Source organism: Cheilinus undulatus, linkage group 17 (assembly GCF_018320785.1).
Source record: "Cheilinus undulatus linkage group 17, ASM1832078v1, whole genome shotgun sequence".
In the NCBI taxonomy this organism is placed as follows: domain Eukaryota; kingdom Metazoa; phylum Chordata; class Actinopteri; order Labriformes; family Labridae; genus Cheilinus; species Cheilinus undulatus.
This window is the reverse complement of record NC_054881.1, coordinates 37,669,478-37,689,973: the sequence shown is the minus strand read 5'-3', so window position 1 is coordinate 37,689,973 and position 20,496 is coordinate 37,669,478. Positions and strand designations below refer to the sequence as shown.

General features: G+C 40.3%; 1 protein-coding gene across 1 annotated transcript; it reads right to left on the bottom strand.

Moving 5' to 3' along the window:
- Positions 1–2,491: 2,491 nt before the first annotated feature.
- Positions 2,492–20,496, bottom strand: crata (carnitine O-acetyltransferase a). The gene is made up of 14 exons (XM_041810598.1): positions 20,247–20,496; positions 17,279–17,575; positions 16,295–16,413; positions 15,832–15,885; positions 13,609–13,774; positions 12,915–13,089; positions 12,274–12,452; positions 10,147–10,247; positions 9,831–9,950; positions 9,607–9,729; positions 8,946–9,081; positions 8,620–8,682; positions 7,518–7,655; positions 2,492–7,407 (listed from the first exon to the last, which is right to left on the bottom strand). Exons 1-14 carry the CDS (start codon positions 20,271–20,273, stop codon positions 7,192–7,194), a joined length of 1,914 nt encoding a protein of 637 aa, XP_041666532.1. The 5' UTR covers positions 20,274–20,496; the 3' UTR covers positions 2,492–7,191.

The following is a 20,496-nucleotide window of genomic DNA, read 5'->3' as shown; positions in this document are numbered from 1 at the left end:
TTCAGCAATGTTCATAAGCTCTTGTAGTTCCGTATTATTGGAGAGGGTTGTAAAAGGCATGTGTTAATACTAAGCACAGTAGCCAGGAGATGCTGATCAGCTGTTTGCCCTGAGGAGAGACTTACAGGAGGACAGGCACTGAAGCTCGGCTGCAGTTATGCACATGATGTTGTTTCTCCACTGTAATTTAGCAAACAATCATAGACTGTAGTGATGGAGTTCTGCCAGGTATATCTGTCACAACTTTACCAGCTTCCAAGGTGCATGGAGGATGCAACAAGTCTTGAAGGAACCAGCAAAACTTGTACTTTATAGAACAACTTAATCAGACTGATGTGTCTGTAGCCTTCATCACCCCCATGGTGCCCTAAAGTTTGAGAAAAAAAGGCAAATTTTTCCTTTTGAGTGCCCCTAAGAAGGATAAACATTGTCAAGGTGCCCTCTATACGGGTAAAAATTGACAACCTGATGCTTTGGTGTCCTCTTAGAATTTATTTTGGCAAAGTGCCCTCTGGGGTGCAATCCGAGTATGCAAACTGGCAGCATCCCCTAAAGAATGCCCCTCAAGAAGGCAAAATTTGACAAAGTGCCCTCCATGGTGCCATTTGAGTATGCAAATTTTCAATATGCCCTCTATGATGCCCTTGAATGTCAAAACTTGACCAACTGCTCTCTAGGATGCCATCTGAGTATGCAAAATTGAATGTTGCACCCTCTTAGGAGCCTGATAGTAGGCAAAATTTGTTTAAGTGCCCTCTAGGATGCCCTCTGAGTTGGAAAAATTTGGCAAAGTGACATCTTGGATGTCCTTTCAATCTGCAAAATTTGACAAAGTGCCCTCTAAGGAGCCCTAATATTAGGCAAAATTTGTCAAAATGCCAAAAACAGTGCTATCTGAGGACAAAAAATTGGCAAAGTGCCCCCTAAGACGTCCTTTTAGTTGGCAGAATTTGACACCATGCCCTCTTGAGTGCCATCTGAGCATGCTAATATCAAATTAGCATTGTGCCCTCTAGGATGCCTCCCAAGTGGAAGAAATTTGACAAAGTTCCCTCCAATGTGCCACCTGGTTTGGCAATAATGGCAATGTTTCCTCTAGCATGCCCTCTAAGTGTGCAGAATTAAGCAAAGTGACTTCTAGGGTGTCCTGTAAATCTACAGAATGGGATGAAGTGCCTTCCATGGGGCCATCTGAGTAGACAAAATTCCAGTTGTTCCAACTATGTCACCTTCCAAGTGGAAAAAAACATAACAGGGCTCCCTCCAGGGTAACTGTAAATAAGCCAAAGTGCTCTCTTTGGTGTTCTTTTAGCAGGCAAAACTTGAAAAGGTGCCCTCTAGGGTGCCTCCAAGTTGACTAAATGAAGCAATTGGTATCAAATTTGCAATATGAGCAAAAATAACTAGCCCATTCTATTCTAGCAGTGGGCGAGCCAGCTAAACCTCCCCCACCCCAGCCACCTCCATTATAGCTTAAAGCTTGTTGCACCCTTATATTCAGATTCATGCTACTATGATTAATTGCTTCTGAAATAATTTCATTGTTTACAATACACATCATCATTTATGTATCCATCCATATATCGGTTTCTTTCCATGTGCTCCCTGGGAAGTCAAAGCATGCTGCTTGACTATCCCAGGGAGCATCTTTAGAGCAGAGCCTTCTCAGCAAAATAAAACTGCATATCAATTTCAAAATAAAAGGGTTAAATGTATGATGAGTGTTCCTGACTGAATGTAGGTTATAATATAGAATGATTTATTGCTTGAATATGTTGAAAAATGCATAAGTTGAGCAACCTAATAATAAATGCATAAATCGCAATCACAATTTGGGGAAAAACATTGCTTTTGGATTATTTTTGTGAATCCTTCAGCCCTAGAGGAGAAGAAACTGTCTTCAGGCCTTCATATTGGTATTGCCTTGCTGTGATTCTCACATACAGTTACCGCTCTGATGCCAAGCCTGTCCTCTGCACGACTTCACAACATGGCGCTATGGTTGCCATTTGAATGCTGCATGATTTGATTAACAGAGTGTAAATGCATATCATGCATATTGCATTCTGGTGTGCAGGAGATGATAGAGGCTGCAGAGGTGATGTGTCAGCAGCTGAGATCCATTAATCACTGACCGAAGGAATGTGACAGTGATGCAACCATAGCCTTAAAACTAAATCCCTCAAAGAGATACTTCCTTTTTTTAAGGGAAGTTTCTCTCAGGGGAGTCGTAAAAATGTTTCCTGTAACTCAAAGTTACACATATTTCTGCAGAGCAAGCTGGGATCTGAATGTGAATGCATTTACAGCTGGCCTTCATATACATATAGTTGAACTTAATGAGGAGTATCTTTTAACAGAGAACACCCATGCATAATTATTTCCCCCTTATCACCCACTTGTTTTCTTTTAATGATGAGTCACAAAGAGTGCTGAGAACTTTATATGTGCAAAATTACAAACCTTTGCACAATAAAGCAAAAGGAAGTGATTAAAGTGTCCAAAGTATTTTATTAGGAGGATGTTGGACATATTGTACAACCACACATCACATGCTCACTGATATTATGAAATTTCCTGCTGCACAATCCTCCCACTATAGTTACATGAATCTGTACATTCACAATCATTAATTCTCTTCTATTAAACTTGCTGTATGTTTGATATTTTACACAATATGCTGGGTTGCTCACTGACCAGCTAAAGTCCACTGTTTAAATCTCTGCAAGAGGAAGTTTGGGGATTTTGCAGCTTACAAATGTTTCAGAAATGACAAAAATATGCAGCTTCGGACTTGAAAAAAAATCAAACATTGCATTTAATGGCATGAATCAAACGTATTTGAAAACAGAAGTGTACAGTGCAGGTTAATAAGGAATATGGATTCATACAAGGAGCATCCATGGAGCCAGATGTGCAGTGAGCTGTCAAGTGTGGATGAAAATTAACCTGGCATACCAGATGGATGTGTGAAACACATCCATCTGGTAAACCACTCATACACAGTGTTTGGGAAAGGGCAGAGCCTTTGAAAAAAAAACTCGGAGGGTGATTGGATGAACATTCTGTCTGTCACATCTTTACGGGCCAGTCAGAGCAACAAAACACATGATGTCGTAGCCCCTACCGAGGACGAAACTCCATAACTACATAACGCAAACCATGGCGACTGTAGACATGTCAGTACATGTCTACAGTCGCCATTGTCGCTTTTGAAAAGAAAACAACTCACTGCTGTTCTTTGTTCATCTTTTAACAAAGAAATGTCATCAAGTTCTGATAAAACTAGCGCTTTAGCAGTATCCACGCTAAGCTCCCGCCATAACGGCACCAGCCTCTTGTTGCTGCTTGCTTACATCACGCTCCACCGCGCCTGAAAGTACTACACCTTGTCACTGATTGGTCCTGTCACCTTCTAACCGGGCCCTAACGGTTCAGATGGGAGCTTTGTAAGATGGATTCGCCAGTGAGAAACATGGAAACAGGCATATCCATCTGCTTTGCAAGGTTAGATGGAAATGACACTAAAACTAAAAAAAAAAATAAAAATTAAAGTGCTTTCAGGAAAACCATGAGGCTTCTAATGCAGCCTTCCAGAGTAAAAGTGGTGGCTTAGAGGTTTGGAGAAGATAAGAGGATTTATTATGTAAACTCTGAGGTGAATAAATAGTTTTAGAGTATCACATAATTCCATTTGACTGCATTAGAAAGACTTCCCAACATCCACTCCAAATTCTGAAGAATCTGTACTTGATGCCTTTTGCATTATTGATTTCGGCAGAATGGAGTGGAAATTAAAAGATATCTTGCATTAAGCTTTGTTTTGCATTCAGATATCAGGTGATTGCTCTTTAGTGAAAAACATCCATCCTCTTTATAAACAATCCATCTTCATTGATGACCTGATACCAAAGCTCTCCGTCCCTCCTCTGATTCTAACAACAAACATTGTTTCTGTGGCTGACACTGATAAGAATGAATGGGGTTAAATTAGCTAGGAGCTAAGAGGCTAGCGGTGCCTTTTTAACAGCTTTTCTCCCTCATGTTGTCATTAACATGCTTTTAAGCAGTGGTTCTCAACTGATTGAGCCTGAAGACCCATCATCCACTGTTCATTGAGAAACTGAGACCCAAATTTCAAATATTTTTCAACCAACTGGACTTATTTGATGTAAAATGATAGAGCTGTGGTCTAGTACAGTACAAGACACATAACAAATCGAAGAGACAGGACAAACAAGCATTTTTAAAATTAGTTTAATGGACTTTTTAGTTCAACTTTTGCCTCCAGGAATTTTTTGGCAATTCTCTTAAAAGGGCCCCATTTTTGGGTCCTGACCCACCAGTTAAGAACCAGGGCTTTAAAGGACACTGATATACTATTTAGATAATAAGCCTTCAGGGAAATGAACTGAGTTGAAGAGACAACTGTTCAAGAGTTCAAGTTACAAGGAAGTCATGATGAGTCATTCACGGATAGGCATGTCTGAGGAGCTGGCTTTCGTTTGAGGTTTCCCTTTTTCTCATTAAGTTGTTTTGGAGAAGAAAAGTAGGGTAGCATGATATTTGATTTTTGCAGATACCACTCCATCTATCCATCTTCCTCTGCTTATCTGAGGTCAGATGGAGGTGGTAACTGGTGAAGCAAGTCAACTCAGACGTCCCTCTCCCCAGCATTGTTTTCTAGCTCCTCCTGAGGGAGTCAAAGGCATTCCTGGACCATTTCTGGGTCTACCCCAGGGTCTCAAGCCCAGAAGACCTCCACAGGGAGTCAACCAGGAGGAATCTTGATCAGATGCCTGATCCACTTCAACTGGCTTCTTTGCTACAGAGGAGCAGCCTCTACTTTGAGGTCTCTACGGAAGTTCTATCTTTTTGCCAATATGCCAATATTTAGCCGGTACTGATACTGATATCGATACGGATATTTAAATGTAGTTCAAGCATAACTCTTCAGTTCTTAAGACACACAAATGAAAGCTTGAGGATGAACAAATTAGGAAATTTCAGTCCTTAAATAAGACTTTCACATGCACATTGCTCAGGAAACCCTACCCAACATTACCCAGACATTCACAGCAGTTACTGGAAGGGAAAGAAAGTGTTCAGGAAGGAGCAATGGAACAACTGCCCTGTGTTGAGGAAGTTGCAGTGACAAAAGTCTGGTAGACATGGTAAGTGATCCAGACTTGGAAGTTCTGGCGACAGAGTCAGAAGGTTTTCAAAGCGTGATTGTACCGCACTTGCGTTTTTTTTTTTTAACTAGTGTGTATCTTTGGGGAGCAGGCGATGGCAGACTTTTAGAGCCAAAATATCGGCTGCAAAAATGTTCATAACTGCCGATACTGGTGTAATGCCAATAATATCCTGCATCCCTGATAACAAAGCCATAATGGGACCAAATGATGATCTGTTTTAGAACTCTTGTTACAGAGTTGAGATGAATAATCCAGATCTCCAAAAAGAAGCCCAAATCCCCATCACTCCAAGCAAAGATGTAAATAAAGCCATGCTTTAGTTTACTAGCAGAATACAGCAGATCAAGTCAGCTGACAGGGCGGTCTTTAATGCATCGTAGCTGCCTGTGCATGCAGCCTGAGCCGACAGATAGCAGCACCCAATGAGGTGCATCCACACAAAGCATTAAAAACAACTACATGGTATCTGAATGCCCAAAATATATGTTTATTCATGATATTACGAGGTCTGGATGGGGTGAATCCCTTCTGATTCACAAAGAACAGACTGCTGCCACAAAAGCTCCATATGTTGAGCATAATTTGCTCCCTCTACCTGCAAGCATACAGCTCTGATGGTATCCAGACACAATCAGGCCCGTTACATTGTGATGCTGCATGACATTTCCTCTTGTTTTGTGTCTGAACGTGGAGAGAGGCGATCTGCAGCTCTGTAGCTCTGAGAACAATCCAAGAATAAACCCCTACTCCTAAGTACTGCAGCACTGTTTTATTTCCCTGTGTTTCTAGGATTATGTGCTCTTTACACTTCTGAATGCTCTTTTCATGCCTGCAGTAATGTGATATATCTAAAAACAAGGTTGCGTCCTCTTAGTAATGATATTTATCATAGTCAGACAGGCAGCAAACACAAAAAATCAACTGATTGGCAGAACTGATTTAACAACTGATTCGTAGATAAAACAATAAAAATGTATAAAAAGTGATGCTTTGAGTCTTTGAACAGAAGTACGTGAATCGTGCATGTTTTGTACCACAGTAAAGGCAGTGAAATCATTTAAAGTGCATAATTAGGATCAATAACATCGTGAGAAAATAAAAAATGTGCAGACTACCAACAGCAGCTTGTGAAGTCATATCTCCAGTGGTGATCCCAGGGTGTGGTTTAGGGGGAGTTTGGTGTTTAACAGCCCTTTTCATTTGAGACACAAGAACTGACCCTTTGTTGGCTCTCTGATTGGTCCACTGCACTTCCAATCAGACAGCATCCTCTCATAGCAAGATGCAAGGTTAGACCAACTTCCTCTTGGGCATAATGTTACCTGTGAGCAAACTTACTAATATTTATTCCCAGTAAGGCTAGCATGATGTATTGTAGATGTTAATCTGTAACGTAAGCCAGCTAGAGTTCACATCAACTAGTGGGCAGAACAGGCACTTTGCTGATGTACTGTGGGAGGATGCTAACATTAGCCAACATCACTGGCATCAGACATCAGTGGTGTTTTTAACCATTTTAACGAGTTTTAATCGATTTGGAGTTCTTCTCACTCACCCTACTGTAGCTTTGTCTTATTCTTTCACTGGGGCGAAGTTTATAAAGAATCAAATCAATTAAATACCAATTCAAGTTGGTAAAATCATAGGGTACTTGCAGTTGTTTCAAATGAGAAAGAGCCCAGAAACAAAGGCTTTTGTCTAACCTATCATCAGTGATCTACGAGGGCAGGGCTGGAGAAAGGGTCAGGTCTGTACAGAAAGTTTTTCAGTCAAAAAACCTTAATAAATGTATTAAATTTCTTCAATTCTTCTATAAAAGTTAATTAAATCAATGTAATAAATATCTACCCAAACAGGCTTCATGGTCTAAAGGCCCTCTGTGGTTTTCTGATTTATTTACACAAATAAAAAACATCAAACAAACTCATCCCGCCCTCTGATTGTGTCATAACCCGTGTACTCTGTCAGATCTGACTCATCTGTCTCTGGAGTTTCACAGTTTAGCTCTGGGCGTTTGCTCCAGCACAGTCCTCATGTCCAGCAGAGCGTCCTCCATGGCCTGAGCCAGCTGAGCCGCGTTCGTTTCTTTACACGTGTTGAAAGACGACATGGCGAAGTTTATGTGATCCTCCATGGGATTGTAGCAGACGCCGTATCCGTTAGGTACAACCGGGCCAAAACACATAACGCAGTCGGTTTTAGATGGCACCTTTAGGAATATAATAAAGATGTGAGTTTACAAGCAGAATATCTAGTATAGAGGAAAATATCAAAAATCTAAATGCCTTTTTCCCAGCTATATTCCAGCCCTGCTCTTACCTGGCTCGTTGACAGCTGGTAGTGTAAGGCTTTAGCATAGGCGGGGTCTTTGAAAAGTTCAGGCACGGCGAGTTTTTCCTCCACAGCCTGCAGCTTCAGGCCCAGCAGGTGTCGGTCTATGGCCTGGCCGCTGATCGCCTGGAAAACAGAGAGAAAATATGTTTTTAACAACTAGAAATTAAAGATGCAGTGACTGATAAGGAACTAATCAATATCAACTGATTATCATTACAAACATGTGACTGGCTGATCTGAGTTTATGCTTGTAGGTGTCCATCCTATCATCAGTGGTTTAAAGGTTGTTTCAGGAAGGTGTCACATCACAGCCAACAACTCTAGATAGGGGAAAGTCAGCGATTTCCCAATAGAGAATCACTACAGAAATTACAGAGTTTTAATCAGATTGTGAAAAAGATTCTCGAGCTTCTTTTGAGTCCTGAAATAAGTGTCACATGCAGGCAGCAGTCTGGCTCTGAGCCAGAGCAGGGACAGAAGTTGGGGATTACATTTACTGTTTTCTGGCACAAACCTCTCCATCAGTGATCCATAGGCCACTGTGGTTGACAGATTTGGGAAATTTCTCACAGTGGACAAAAACAGCATGTAGCTGTCTGTTAACTTTCAATGAAGGCAGCGACATCAGCTAAAATCAGACTGTACTGAGCTTTACTACTTGGTGATTTTATATCACTGTAGCGTTTGCAGTATTTCCCCATAGCGACTGGTTATGTCAAGGGCTGCTATATTTGACCCGCCAAAATAAAACCACATTGTAAAAGAGGTGAAAAACCTTCAGTCTGAATCCAAACTTCAGTCACACATAGATCTCAGTTTTTTCAAATGTACAGCAACCTTATTTTAATATATCTAGTTTGTTAAAACACAAGATTTTACTTTATAGGGACTTTAATTTTACAACATGGCTAACAAAATAAATTCAAAGAAAATAAATGCCTCAAATAAACTGGCTTAGCTGCAATGGCAAAAATGACTTAAATGTGACTAAAACAAAAAAGCATTTAAATCTGAAGACTAACTTTGAAATGGCCACCAAATTTAACACTGGCATGGAGCATCTACATTTGTATGAGAGTGTACTCACCATGTTGGTGTATGACCTGTGTGCTGTCACAGCTTTTACCATCAGATCAACTTTCTCTGTGTTCTGTGAAAAACATGAATATTAAACACATCTTACAGTAGACTGCAGTATAGGATTGCATCTGAAAAGTTGACTTGAAACTTTGAGAAACACTGAAAATCTTCATCTTTAAAAATTTTCATCATTGTACTCTAGTTCTGTCTTTGATTTATCTCATTCAGACATGGATCTCAGTGTTCATGTGCTTCTGCATGAGACACTGTATGATAAAGCCAGTTCTTATAATGTTAGAGAGTTCAGCTGCAGCGAATCAAAATGTCTCATACCTGTTTGCTGGGGTCATCAAAAGCTCTGACAAAGGCGGCGGAGGCATTTGAGGCAGATCTGATCGTGTCAGTTCGACCGAGTCTGAACATGCGGAGAGAGGCGCTTTCATACGTGGCGCAGCAGCGCTGATACATCCTGGAGAAACAAAAGGAGAGAAGCAGAGTGAGAAAACCTGTGGCAGACTTACAGTATGTTGTGGTTCTACATTAAGAGTAATCAAACACAAGATTAATGAGTCATCTCATTAAAAGGTATTTGATAAAAATAGTAAAACTCTACATATGAGATGGTTTTTGTGACCTCAAGTTTAAAGACAGAAGCCTAATTGCTCTTTGCTTCTGTTGCTCTTATTTACATTTCACTTCATTATGTGATTGTTTTAACTGAGTATTATTCTTCTTTTTGTTTGTTTTTTTTGTGTCTGATTGTATCTCGCCATGATTGTAAATGAGGGAAACCTCAATGATTTTCAAGACTTAAACAAAGGTTAAATGAATGAAAGGAAAAAATGAAATTCATCACTAAAGCTAAATACATGCTTCCCTAAACAGACAATTAACCTTACCCTACTGTACCATAATGAATTGTTTGTCGCTTGTTTTGACAGTAAAGAGTCAAAAACCTTCAAACAAAGCCGACCTCTCCCTCACACCCTCTCACCTGTAGTAAGCCAGTTGTAGAGCTACCTGGATGAATGCATCAGGACTCATCTTATGAGACTTCGGAACATTTTTCCCAAAGTGTCCGAACACATAGACCTTCATTTCTAGGTCGTCTGCCAGGCTGAGAGGAGAAAATCAACGCAGAGAGAGTCCTGGTTTAAATTTATTGATAATAAATATTTAAATATGAGCATACTTCCTCATAGTAAAATCAGGCCTCACATGTTCATGTTGTGTTTTGCCTCCTCGATGTCTTTCTTGATCTCTGGCGTGATGCTGAAGTGAAGTTTCTTGGGGATGGGCAGAGGCACCATGGGAGTTCGAGTCATTTCTGGTTTACTCCTGTGAACATGAGCAAGCAAGAGATAGAAGACTGTGAAGACTAACACAACAGTGAATGTGGGAAAACTTTTCCTGCTCGTGATGATAGTAGCTACTGTGAGTCTTTGTTTTGTTTCTGACTTTTCAAAGATGCATCAACAAGGAGGAATCAAACCTTCACCCACAGAGATAAAAACCTCTGAGCTTCAGTGCTTACGTGTATTCAACAACGTGGTCGATCAAGGCCACGATGGGGGGGCCCTCGGCCGGAGCGTGCTCATAGTTCGCACCACACGTCCCATCCACTCCGACAATGAACTGAGACAAAAACAGAACAATTCAGATGATGAGTTATTATCTTAAGTAGAGATGAACCAGTTATGAAAATATGGACTGATGCTCATGTTTGAAAGAACATTAAAGCTAACTGAAAATGCCGATGCAGATTATTTTTTTGTTATATTTTTTGTGTAAGACTCCAAACATGTCCTCTCATGTTTGACCATGAAAACAGATCAGTTTTTCCAGCATATGGCTGCTTCTGCCTGATTAAAAAAAAAAAAAAAACTCTTCTCTAGAACTGAAAATGTGCAAGATGTTAAGATCTAATTAATACTACACACCCGACAAAAATCTGTTACTGTCATCTGCTCATGCTCCACAATCTGCCGATGTGCCGATATCTGTCAAAAGGGCAGATGTCTCTGATACATAGTGGTGGCTGTAAACTGGTATTACTGGTAATACTGTCACAGGTTTACTTTTTGGAACAGACCTTATCAACTCCATCATGTTGTAGTGCACACACAAGGCGTAACTGATGCCGCCGTTAGCATAACAGAGTGATGCGTGACAGACAACAACTCAGTCTAATCCAGTCATGTTTGCCAGCGAGTGTGCTGACTTTTCAAAGTGTCTCTTTCCTGTCTGACAAACACTGCGCTGCAACGGATCAACTTGGTTTTTCCTGAGACTAACATGGCAACAATTAATGTTATAACATCTTTAACAACCGTTAAAAGTTCTGTTTTTACCTCATGATTCACTTATTTAAAGGCCATGATGATTCAAAGAAGATCAATAGTATAGAAAAGTACAGAAAATTTCAAAAACTACATCTCTTTCATAAGACAGATGTGAAGGAGAGGAATTAATCCATCAAATATGGTGCACAAACTCCTACACACTGCCTTTATTTGTATAAATATCAATCAATCAATCTTTGTTTTTCATAACTTGTAACCAAAGTTATCCTGGGACACTGAACAAAGAGGGCAGGTCTAGACCGTACGGTCGATGTGGCCTATCATAATAAAGACCAGCATTAATCACCATGAGCTCAGCACCAGCAGTATTTAGCCCCATTACAGTGGCGAGGAAAACCTTCCATTTAATGGGAAGGAATGTTGAGCAGAACCAGACTCATGTTGACAGCCATCTGCAGAAGCAGCGCTAGGGCTAGAGCTTGCATCTTGTTCTCAACATAACTTGTTTGTGCTATTTTGACAGTGTGCATGCATTAGGTTGCTATTTTTGATAATGAAAAACTGACCGGTGTTGAGGGGCTAGGACTTCTAGTTTAGATGCTGTGAAATTCAAATGTATCTGCATTGTTGTGTTCACTACAGTGATATCAAAGTTCAAGATCCTGGTATCATAACAGTCAGAGTTTGAGGCTTTTTGAAGACTTTGCTTCGTCTCTAAACTTCTGAGCATTTGCACTGTTTTAATTTTACTTACTAAATAAGTGTTGACTTGCATTGTTTGAGGGTGTGATTATTTTTTCCAATTCAAACACTTTTCCTTAAAGGGTAACCTTTATTTTTAATTTGGCCCTTCAGAATGTAGACTTTACTTTGCCTGTATTAAACCAGTATGGGTTTGGAGAACTTTAATGACTTTATAACTCCTTAAAAACACAACAACTTTGAAGAAACCTTGCCCAGGTTTATTCTAGCCCTTTAATGTTTATTTCCTGTAATAATAAGTCGAACTTGTACAAAACAGTTGGGGTTTTCTATCTTCATGGTGATGTAAATGTGATGCAAGAAACTCTAAATATACAGTATCAGAGTGTGTGAAGCCTTTCAAGTTTTCTTGTTTGTGCACAAATAAAAAGTTAATAGACAAATAAATACTACAGGCATGAACACATGCAAACTGGAGTCTTACAGAACTGAAAGCCTGAGGCTGCAGAGAGAAGTGTTTTAAATGGAGGCATTTGCAAACATGTACAAGCTTTATGCCATCATCAGAACTTACAACTGTGGGGTAAATGAGCTAAAATCAAACCAAAACTGCACTTTAACTTTGGAAAGTCTGCATAGGATTAGGTTAGAGTCACCTGCAGTGTCTTGTCAAACCAGCGGTTCCCGCTGTTGCACTGACTTCCTCCTCCGTGTAGCATCTGGACAGCTGCAGAGCTTCTTCTTGTCTCATCGGACACTTGAGGCATTGCTCCGTCCAGACACAGTGTGAAGATGCTCCTCTGGATCACTGACACCGACTGTTTGTTGGTTTTATCTGGACACATCCAGAACAAGATACCAAATTAAGGATTATTGTTGTTTGGTGTAGTTCGATAATTCATTTGGTTATCATTGTGCTTTTTAAAATACTGATGCATTCAGTTTGATATGGCATATGTTATCAACAACAGTCTTTGATTGTTTTTAATGATTTTATTTGTATAAAATTGTTATAATTGGCACCAATTAATATGTATAAAGATGAACAAGTAAAACAGGATGGATGTGCAGCAGCAGGAAGTCAACAGGGTGTTGCAAGAGAAATATGAGAAGCAAATTTGTCTGTACGACAACATCATTGAATATGAATATATATATATATATATATATATCTCCTACATATAATCCACTCTTTCAATGTCACTTCAGCCAATTTGATTTTTCAGTTTTCTTAAAGCTATGATTTTACCTCCCCATTTACATTACTCATCACACCACTCACTCACTAGTCGCTCACCTTTGATGAGGTTGACGTAGGCTTTTCCCCACGAGTCTCGGTGCTGTGTGGTGAGAATGCCGACAGGCTCCGGTTTGCTCTGCAGAGACGAGCTGCAGATTCTCTCCAGCTGAATGTAGAGCTGATCAGATGTCAGAGGAGTCCCGTCGCTGTTGTACACGTCCAGCATGAAGAACTGAAACCAGGAGAGATGAGAACGACTCTGTTAGTTTAAGTTTACAGGTTGGTCTGGTTCAAGCTAGTCACTGTGGCTCACTTTAGTGGCTTATTTTGAGTTTTTTGATCAGGTATGACCCTCTAAAATCTCTCATCTCTAAAATCTTTAGGTGTGAGGCAGGCCTCCCCATGCGGGGACCAGAGCAGCCGGGTAAGGAGACCAAGCCATGAGATGTTTCTGACAGGAAGCTACAGAGAGCAACTTTCATTGTGTTCTTTTAGGGGAGGCTCACTCTCCCAGACTTGAAGACCCCTGGTTTGAAGAAAGTGTCAAAAGGAACTGTAAGATTGATTATACACCACATCTACATTGCACATCCATGCTTAAGTGCATGCATGGCCAATCATACTGTACTGGAGCCCACCTTTCCCATCCATACCAGGGCCAAGGAAGTTAACCGTGGCACAAAGTACTGACAGTGGTCAGATAACCTTGACTTTGAGCGTCAAATATGCTTAACGGTGTAGAACTCCTCACCTGAAAGTTGTGCACCACGGTGATGTGTCTGGGCGGTTTGGGGCTCTTGGCGTGGTTCACTATAGAGTCTTTCTGCAGACCAGGGATACGGCAGGATGACAGCACCTCATAGTACTGATTCATGCACAGAGGCTTTCCTCCAAGGTATTCAACAGGTAATGTTTCACTGCAAACAGACACATCTCTCACTTATTCACAGCATTATTTAGAGCATTTTACAATTTACTCCTTTTGTCATAAGCTACTACAATCCCCAGATGCTGAAGACCAAGACAAGAGGATTTAATTTGCAGAAACAATTGGACTATGACAGTTTGAAAGAAATCCAGGTGTAAATGCAGAAGAATCCATGAGTATAAAGATATAAAGAAAATGTGCATAAGGCCTTTTAAAGGGAGTTTAAGGATAGTTTTATAGGTGTTTATGCCTCATAAAGATTTTTGTGATTTTTTAAAGGATCAAAAATGCCATCCGTGATTAAAGTCTTCAGTCCGACAATCAGCTGACTGCAGCTTTGAAGAGATAAGTGTTTTTATATTTGTTGCATGAGTGCACAGAGTGAGGTAAAGATCAGGGGTAGATCCAGCACAGTATGACCCACTCAGAAGCTAAAAAAATCAACTTCAGGGCTATTTTTCATTCCATAATCAGAGATAACCAAGAGGATCTGGCTGCAGACCTCTACGGTGGGGCGACCTTGATCGTGGGCAGGAAGTGATGTACATTACTCAAGAATGACCTACTGAATAACATACACCATATTGCCAAAAGCATTTGCTCACCTGCCTTGACTAGCATATGAATGTAAGTGACATCCCATTCTCAATCCATAGGGTTTAGTGTGACGTCGGTCCACCCTTTGCAGCTATAACAGCTTCAACTCTTCTGGGAAGGCTTTTCACAAGGTTTAGGAGTGTGTTTATGGGAATTTTGGACCATTCTTCCAGAAGCGCATTTGTGAGGTCACACACTGATGTTGGACGAGAAGACCTGGCTCTGAGTCACTGCTCTAATTCATTCCAAAGGTATTCTATTGGGTTGAGGTCAGGACTCTGTGCAGGCCAGTCAAGTTCATCCACACCAAACTCTCTCATCCATGTCTTTATGGACCTTGCTTTGTGCACTGGTGCACAGTCATGTTGGAACAGGAAGGGGCCATCCCCAAACTGTTCCCACAAAGTTGGGAGCATGGAATTGTCCAAAATCTCTTGGTATGCTGAAGCATTCAGAGTTCCTGTCACTGGAACTAAGGGGCCAAGCCCAGCTCCTGAAAAACAACCCCACACCATAATCCCCCCTCCACCAAACTTTACACTTGACACAATGCAGTCAGACAAGTACCGTTCTCCTGGCAACCGCCAAACCCAGACTCAGATTGCCAGATGAAGAAGCGCGATTCATCACCCCAGAGAATGCGTCTCCACTGCTCTAGAGTCCAGTGGTGGCGTGCTTTACACCACTGCATCCGACGCTTTTTGTATTGCACTTGGTTATGTATTGCTTGGATGCAGCTGCTCGGCCATGGAAACCCATTCCATGAAGCTCTCTACGCACTGTTCTTGAGCTAATCTGAGAGCCACATTAAGTTTGGAGGTCTGTAGCGATTGACTCTGTAGCGATTTGGTGGCTGAGTTGCTGTTGTTCCCAATCGCTTCCACTTTGTTAAAATACCACTGACAGTTGACTGTGGAATATTTAGGTGTGAGGAAATTTCACCACTGGACTTGTTGCACAGGTGGCATCCTATCACAGTACCACGCTGGAATTCACTGAGCTCCTGAGAGCGAGCCATTCTTTCACAAATGTTTGTAGAAACAGTCTGCATGCTTAGGTGCTTGATTTTATTTTACCTGTGGCCATGGAAGTGATTGGAACACCTGATTTCAATTATTTGGATGGGTGAGTGAATACTTTTGGCAATATAGTGTGTTTACTGGTCACTGACAGAGAGTTTTTTGACTAAAAATTGAAAATTTACTCAGGAAGATTTAACACACTGCAGACTAAGGAAAACACAAAGAGGGTTAAGGTTAGGCATCCGAACCCTAAAGGTTAGGGTTAGGGGGATAAAAGGTCGTCCCACTGTAGAAGTCTGCAACGGATGAGCCAAAAACGCCCCACCACAGAGGTCTGCAGCCAGATGCCTCTCAAAATAGCAATTAGAAATGAAGAGAAAAGCATGAGAAGGATCAATAGAGAGAAAATCTTGACCTCAGTACTCACTTGTCAATCATTGTCTTAAAGTCAAGAACACCCGCTATCAGCTTTGCAGCAAACCTTAAAACAGACAGAGAGAGAGAGATTCATTTAAACATTAACTTCTTTGAACATTTTCTTATGTTGGTTATACAGCATAGATCCACCACTCAGTCCTGTAATCCTGCTGCATGGATTACTTTTAAGGTATTCTTTCCTTTCCTTTCCTTTCCCAAGCATAGGTGGCATCAGCCAAGGTTGTAAATGTTTTTTATATGATATTTTTCAATATTACATGTTTAAAAATTCTATCCCTAGCCCTGATTTTTACAATCAGTTTTACAATTAAATGAAAAAAGGTCAAAAGTTTATCCTGGTAATCCACATAAACTTTATCGTGATATCGTATCCAGATCATTTTACTGCACGGCCAATAAAGTTGCTATAATTTTGCAGAACACTAGCTGTCTGTATGTGCGAGTGTGATCACCTCATTTGTCCCTGCTTGTCCCTGAAGTTCATGCGAGGTAGAACCAACCCCGGACTTGAATGCACCACCACAGGAAGTCTGTATGTTAGGTAAGCAACCTGCACCCACCACTCGGACAACTATGAAGACACAAACATCAAAAACAAAGACCAAACAATTAGAAAATATACACTAGATATAAAATAACACAAAATAATGCTGATTCCTAAGAAATTAGTCAAACATCTGGTATTTTTTTGCAAAAAAAAAAAAAAAAAAAAGAAGTAAATGTGTCACACAAGAAATAATTCCCAAAGTCAAGGTGGAGAATATTTTCAATATTTTTGATCCAGAAGTTTTAAACAATACATTCTCTGTTATTTCAATGATTGATCAAACCAAAAAGAGACTTAGCTTTATAAAAATGAGTCTATTTCATATGAAAAGTTAGATGGGGAGGAACGAACCCATTAAAATTATCATGTTTCAGAACTAAAACACTGCCAATGTTATTGAACAACTTACGGCTTGTGCAGGAGTATGCCTGCTATTTGGATGATTAAAAACAAGAAATTATCCAACTTTGGGAACCTAGGACCTACCATATTTATGTTGCAAAAGGAATTGGAAAAGCTGTCAGTGTTGTTTGATTTTAACTAGTAACCCCAGTTGCAGAAAAGTTAGGATTGTGTGTAAAGTGAGTGTTTTCACAACAGATGGAACACAGTGGTAAACATGCTCCTGTCCCAATTATTTTGGATTTGGGGTTTATAATATAACATTCAAGTTCTAAATTCTGGTATAATTACCAGCCCCATGTATGCCGGCTATGGTCCTCTAACTGGGCGACCAAGGTTCAGGTAAGATCTGCTGCTCCTGTCCCACATAAGACAGCCCATATTGCCTCTCTATCCTGCCCTGTCTCTAAAATAAAGGCATCATAAACCCAAAAGTAAATCTAAAAATAAAAATAACCAAAAAAAGTTTATATTCAGATTGCCTCACCCAGTTGCTGGCATTGCTCGCCCTCTTCTCCAGCCCTCTCTGCAGCTTTTCTCCAACCCCTCCAGCTTTCTGAAACTCCTCCAGCAGCTCTTTGGTGTGTTTCAGCTCGTCCCCGTCCACGATGGGCTCCAAGGCGGTGATGTATCGCTCACAGGTCTGCTGCAGAGGGGGGACGGGCAGCGTGGGAAGACCTTTCTGATGGGTCAAGTATCTGCCAGAGACCCGGGTCGCTGAGACGGGCTTCACCAAGTGGCATGGTTTCATTAAGCCACATGGCTTTGCCACCCCCACCTTCACCTAAGAGGCATCAAACACATTTAATTACAATAAGTGTGATTTATAGAAGTGCCTGGTTAATATTCAAAGCTAATGAAAATAACTCAGGACACTTACTGACTTAAATAGCATTAACTTTTATCCTTTTGGATACTGGGCCTTTCAAAATGGTATTCTATTCTCTACTGTTTCAATAATTCTGAATTTTTGGTGTGGACAGGTGTCATCCATGGTGTCACAAGATAAAGGAGAAAAGATATAAAAAGGGTGTTACAGGTAAAAGTTTATATTGCACCTGCCCTGCAATATTGCACTGTCCTCACTGGGATAAGCAGATTGGAATACATCACGTGTACAAGAAGGCAACATGCATGGACATAACAAATAAAAAAGCACATAATGGACAGTTAAAGATGACCAAGTAAAAACCAAAATAGGTTGAGAAGTACAATTACACAGGAATAATGTTAAAATGAGATACCACTGAAAGATATATGAGCAAGGTAAAATCAGGAACAAATGTCACAATAAAATAAGTGCAAAAGTACAACAACACAACTAAATTAAAGTAGCTGTTAACCTAAAAGACTACAAACTGATAGACATTGAGTCTGAGTAGATTATTGAGAAGATAGACGGATGTAGGGAGGAAGGGGAGCGATTGCTTTTATATCTACAAGCTCTGTACCGTCTCCCAGAAGATAAGGCTTCATACTCTTCATAAAAAACACGAGAAAGGTCCTTCAGAATTCTTTGGCCTGACTGATTTGTTCGAAGATAGATTAAAGGGACAGGTAAATTCTCTCTCCAGTCACCTACTTGGCACATTTTAACATTTTTTTCAGTCTTTGATCCACTCTGAACAGTGAGAGTCAACCCAGGCTGCCATCCCATATCTGATCAGACTTTCTATGACAGCATTATAAAAAGTCAATACAATCATACTCACACAGAGCAGTCTGAGTCTGCGGAGAAAATGCAGCCTTTGAGGCAGTTTGACACACAAGAAATCAACATGTTTATTCCATTTCAGTGAGTTATCCATTTGAATGCCCATACAAGTTCACCTGCTCTATCAGACTATCGCTGGTTAAAACAAGGTCATGTGATCTTACTTCCCAGGAGGTCAAATATCATCTCCTTGGTTTTGTTTGTGTTCAGAATGAGATGATATAAGCACCTGCAAAGATAGATAAAAACTGCACAGATAGGTTGGCAAAATACCAGAATTTCTGTAATTTAGACCACATGAAGAAAAGAAAAAACCCAGTACTGGGTGCCTTACACTTATTTTTTTGTTGAAATGGTAGTGAAAGAGGTATGAAGTCAGGTCAAGTCAAAGTTTATTTGTATGGCATGTTTAAAAAAAAGGCTTCAGTTGTCCAAAGTGCTTGTAAGATAATATAAATACCCTCCACTGATCTGGGTTTTATGGAAGGGTGGCTAGATGGCCTGCTTGGCTTTCATGTGGAGTTTTTTTGCAAACTCCAAGTAGGCTTTCGTGCATTTAGGGATGCATTTATCCAAGTTCAAATGCACGATCCAACTGCGTTGAATCATACCTCAAAAACTGGGGAGGAGTACTGTCTAAGTGGTATTGTGGAGGTCTTAATTTTTGGACCACCTCTGACAACTCAGACAGTGACACCACCTCAAACTGCTCAAAAACAGCCGAGCACACAGGAGACAAAGCTGGATCTAAGGTGGATGGGGATGGAGAAGACCTATCAATATTTATGCCAGCGCTTACTTGTGCTTCCTGCATGTAATGTTTTTGAACTTTAATAGAAATATGAAAACACTAATGTCTAAGATTTGATAGAATGTAGTGACAAATACTGTCAGAAGAGGGCAGTCTGTACTCATTTTCAGCTTCGCTTTCGGTGAAAATGTCAACAAAATATTAAGTAAACACAAATTTTAACAAACATTTTGAATACTCAGAGGTATTTTAAAAGGCTCTAATGTAACACATAGCATGAACTGAATTGTCAACACTGAAAAATCCATGTAACTGATTCAATTCTTGTGAAATAAACAACCTGAAGTGAAAGCAACACTAGCTCAGCATATGCTTACTTTTAACATCACGCTGTAACGTAACTTGCTGTACACTTTAAAACACCACCGATGCTCTCACCTATACAATAATAAATATTTTCTGGCATAATAATGTTATTATAGGTTAAAATCTAGTCAAGAAAACCAGTATTTTGACGAATAATTAAGCCCTTTTCGCCTGTTCCCCTTTCACTCTTCATGTTTTGTTATTGCTTCTGTTTTAAATAAAGTTCGCTTCAAACGTTATTGTGATTAACGTTATTTTCTCTCCCTAGCAAATATGCACCTTCATACATATACCAAACTTTATAAAGTGAATATTACGGTTTAAATAAAGCTTTTCCTCGGGTGCCTCTTAGTCTAATTTATTTTTAGTCAAACACTGAATCACCTTTGACCCACTTATGTTAGCTAGCTCACTGTTATAAAGCGCTAGCTAGGCTAATATAAAACACTACAAGCTAAGTCGGCTAGTTTGGCCAGCTGCATTCTTCTACTCATTAACAACAATGCGGATTGATCACCGCTTGAATTGTGGTAGCAAAGCGATTGATTTCAGCACCGAAAACAACATCTGGATGTTATCCAGCCATTAAAAACAAGCATAGTGAGCTAAAGGTGCTCTACTCACCATAGTTCTGCTCCAAATGCCCCACATTCTGCTGTCAGAAAAACGCCCACCGACTCAGTGCTCAAAGTCCAGCCAACATAAAGCATCAAAGATCGGCTTAAAAAAAAGTCTGATCAACGTTTTTTAACAACTCTGAGCTCCGTGGATATACGGACAGGCTGTCTGTGATAGTCTGTAGAGGTAATAAGAGCTAAGATCAGCTGCAGACACAATAACAGGAGAGTCACTCAGCTGCAGACACATGCTGACA

Coding starts and splice junctions, on each gene's coding strand:
- crata (XM_041810598.1), bottom strand. CDS start 20,273: ATGTGGGGCATTTGGAGCAGAACTATG. Junction 9,951..10,146: donor GACCACGTTGTTGAATACAC/GTAAGCACTGAA, acceptor TCATGTTCACAG/GAGTAAACCAGAAATGACTC. Junction 9,730..9,830: donor GCAAAACACAACATGAACAT/GTGAGGCCTGAT, acceptor TTCTCCTCTCAG/CCTGGCAGACGACCTAGAAA.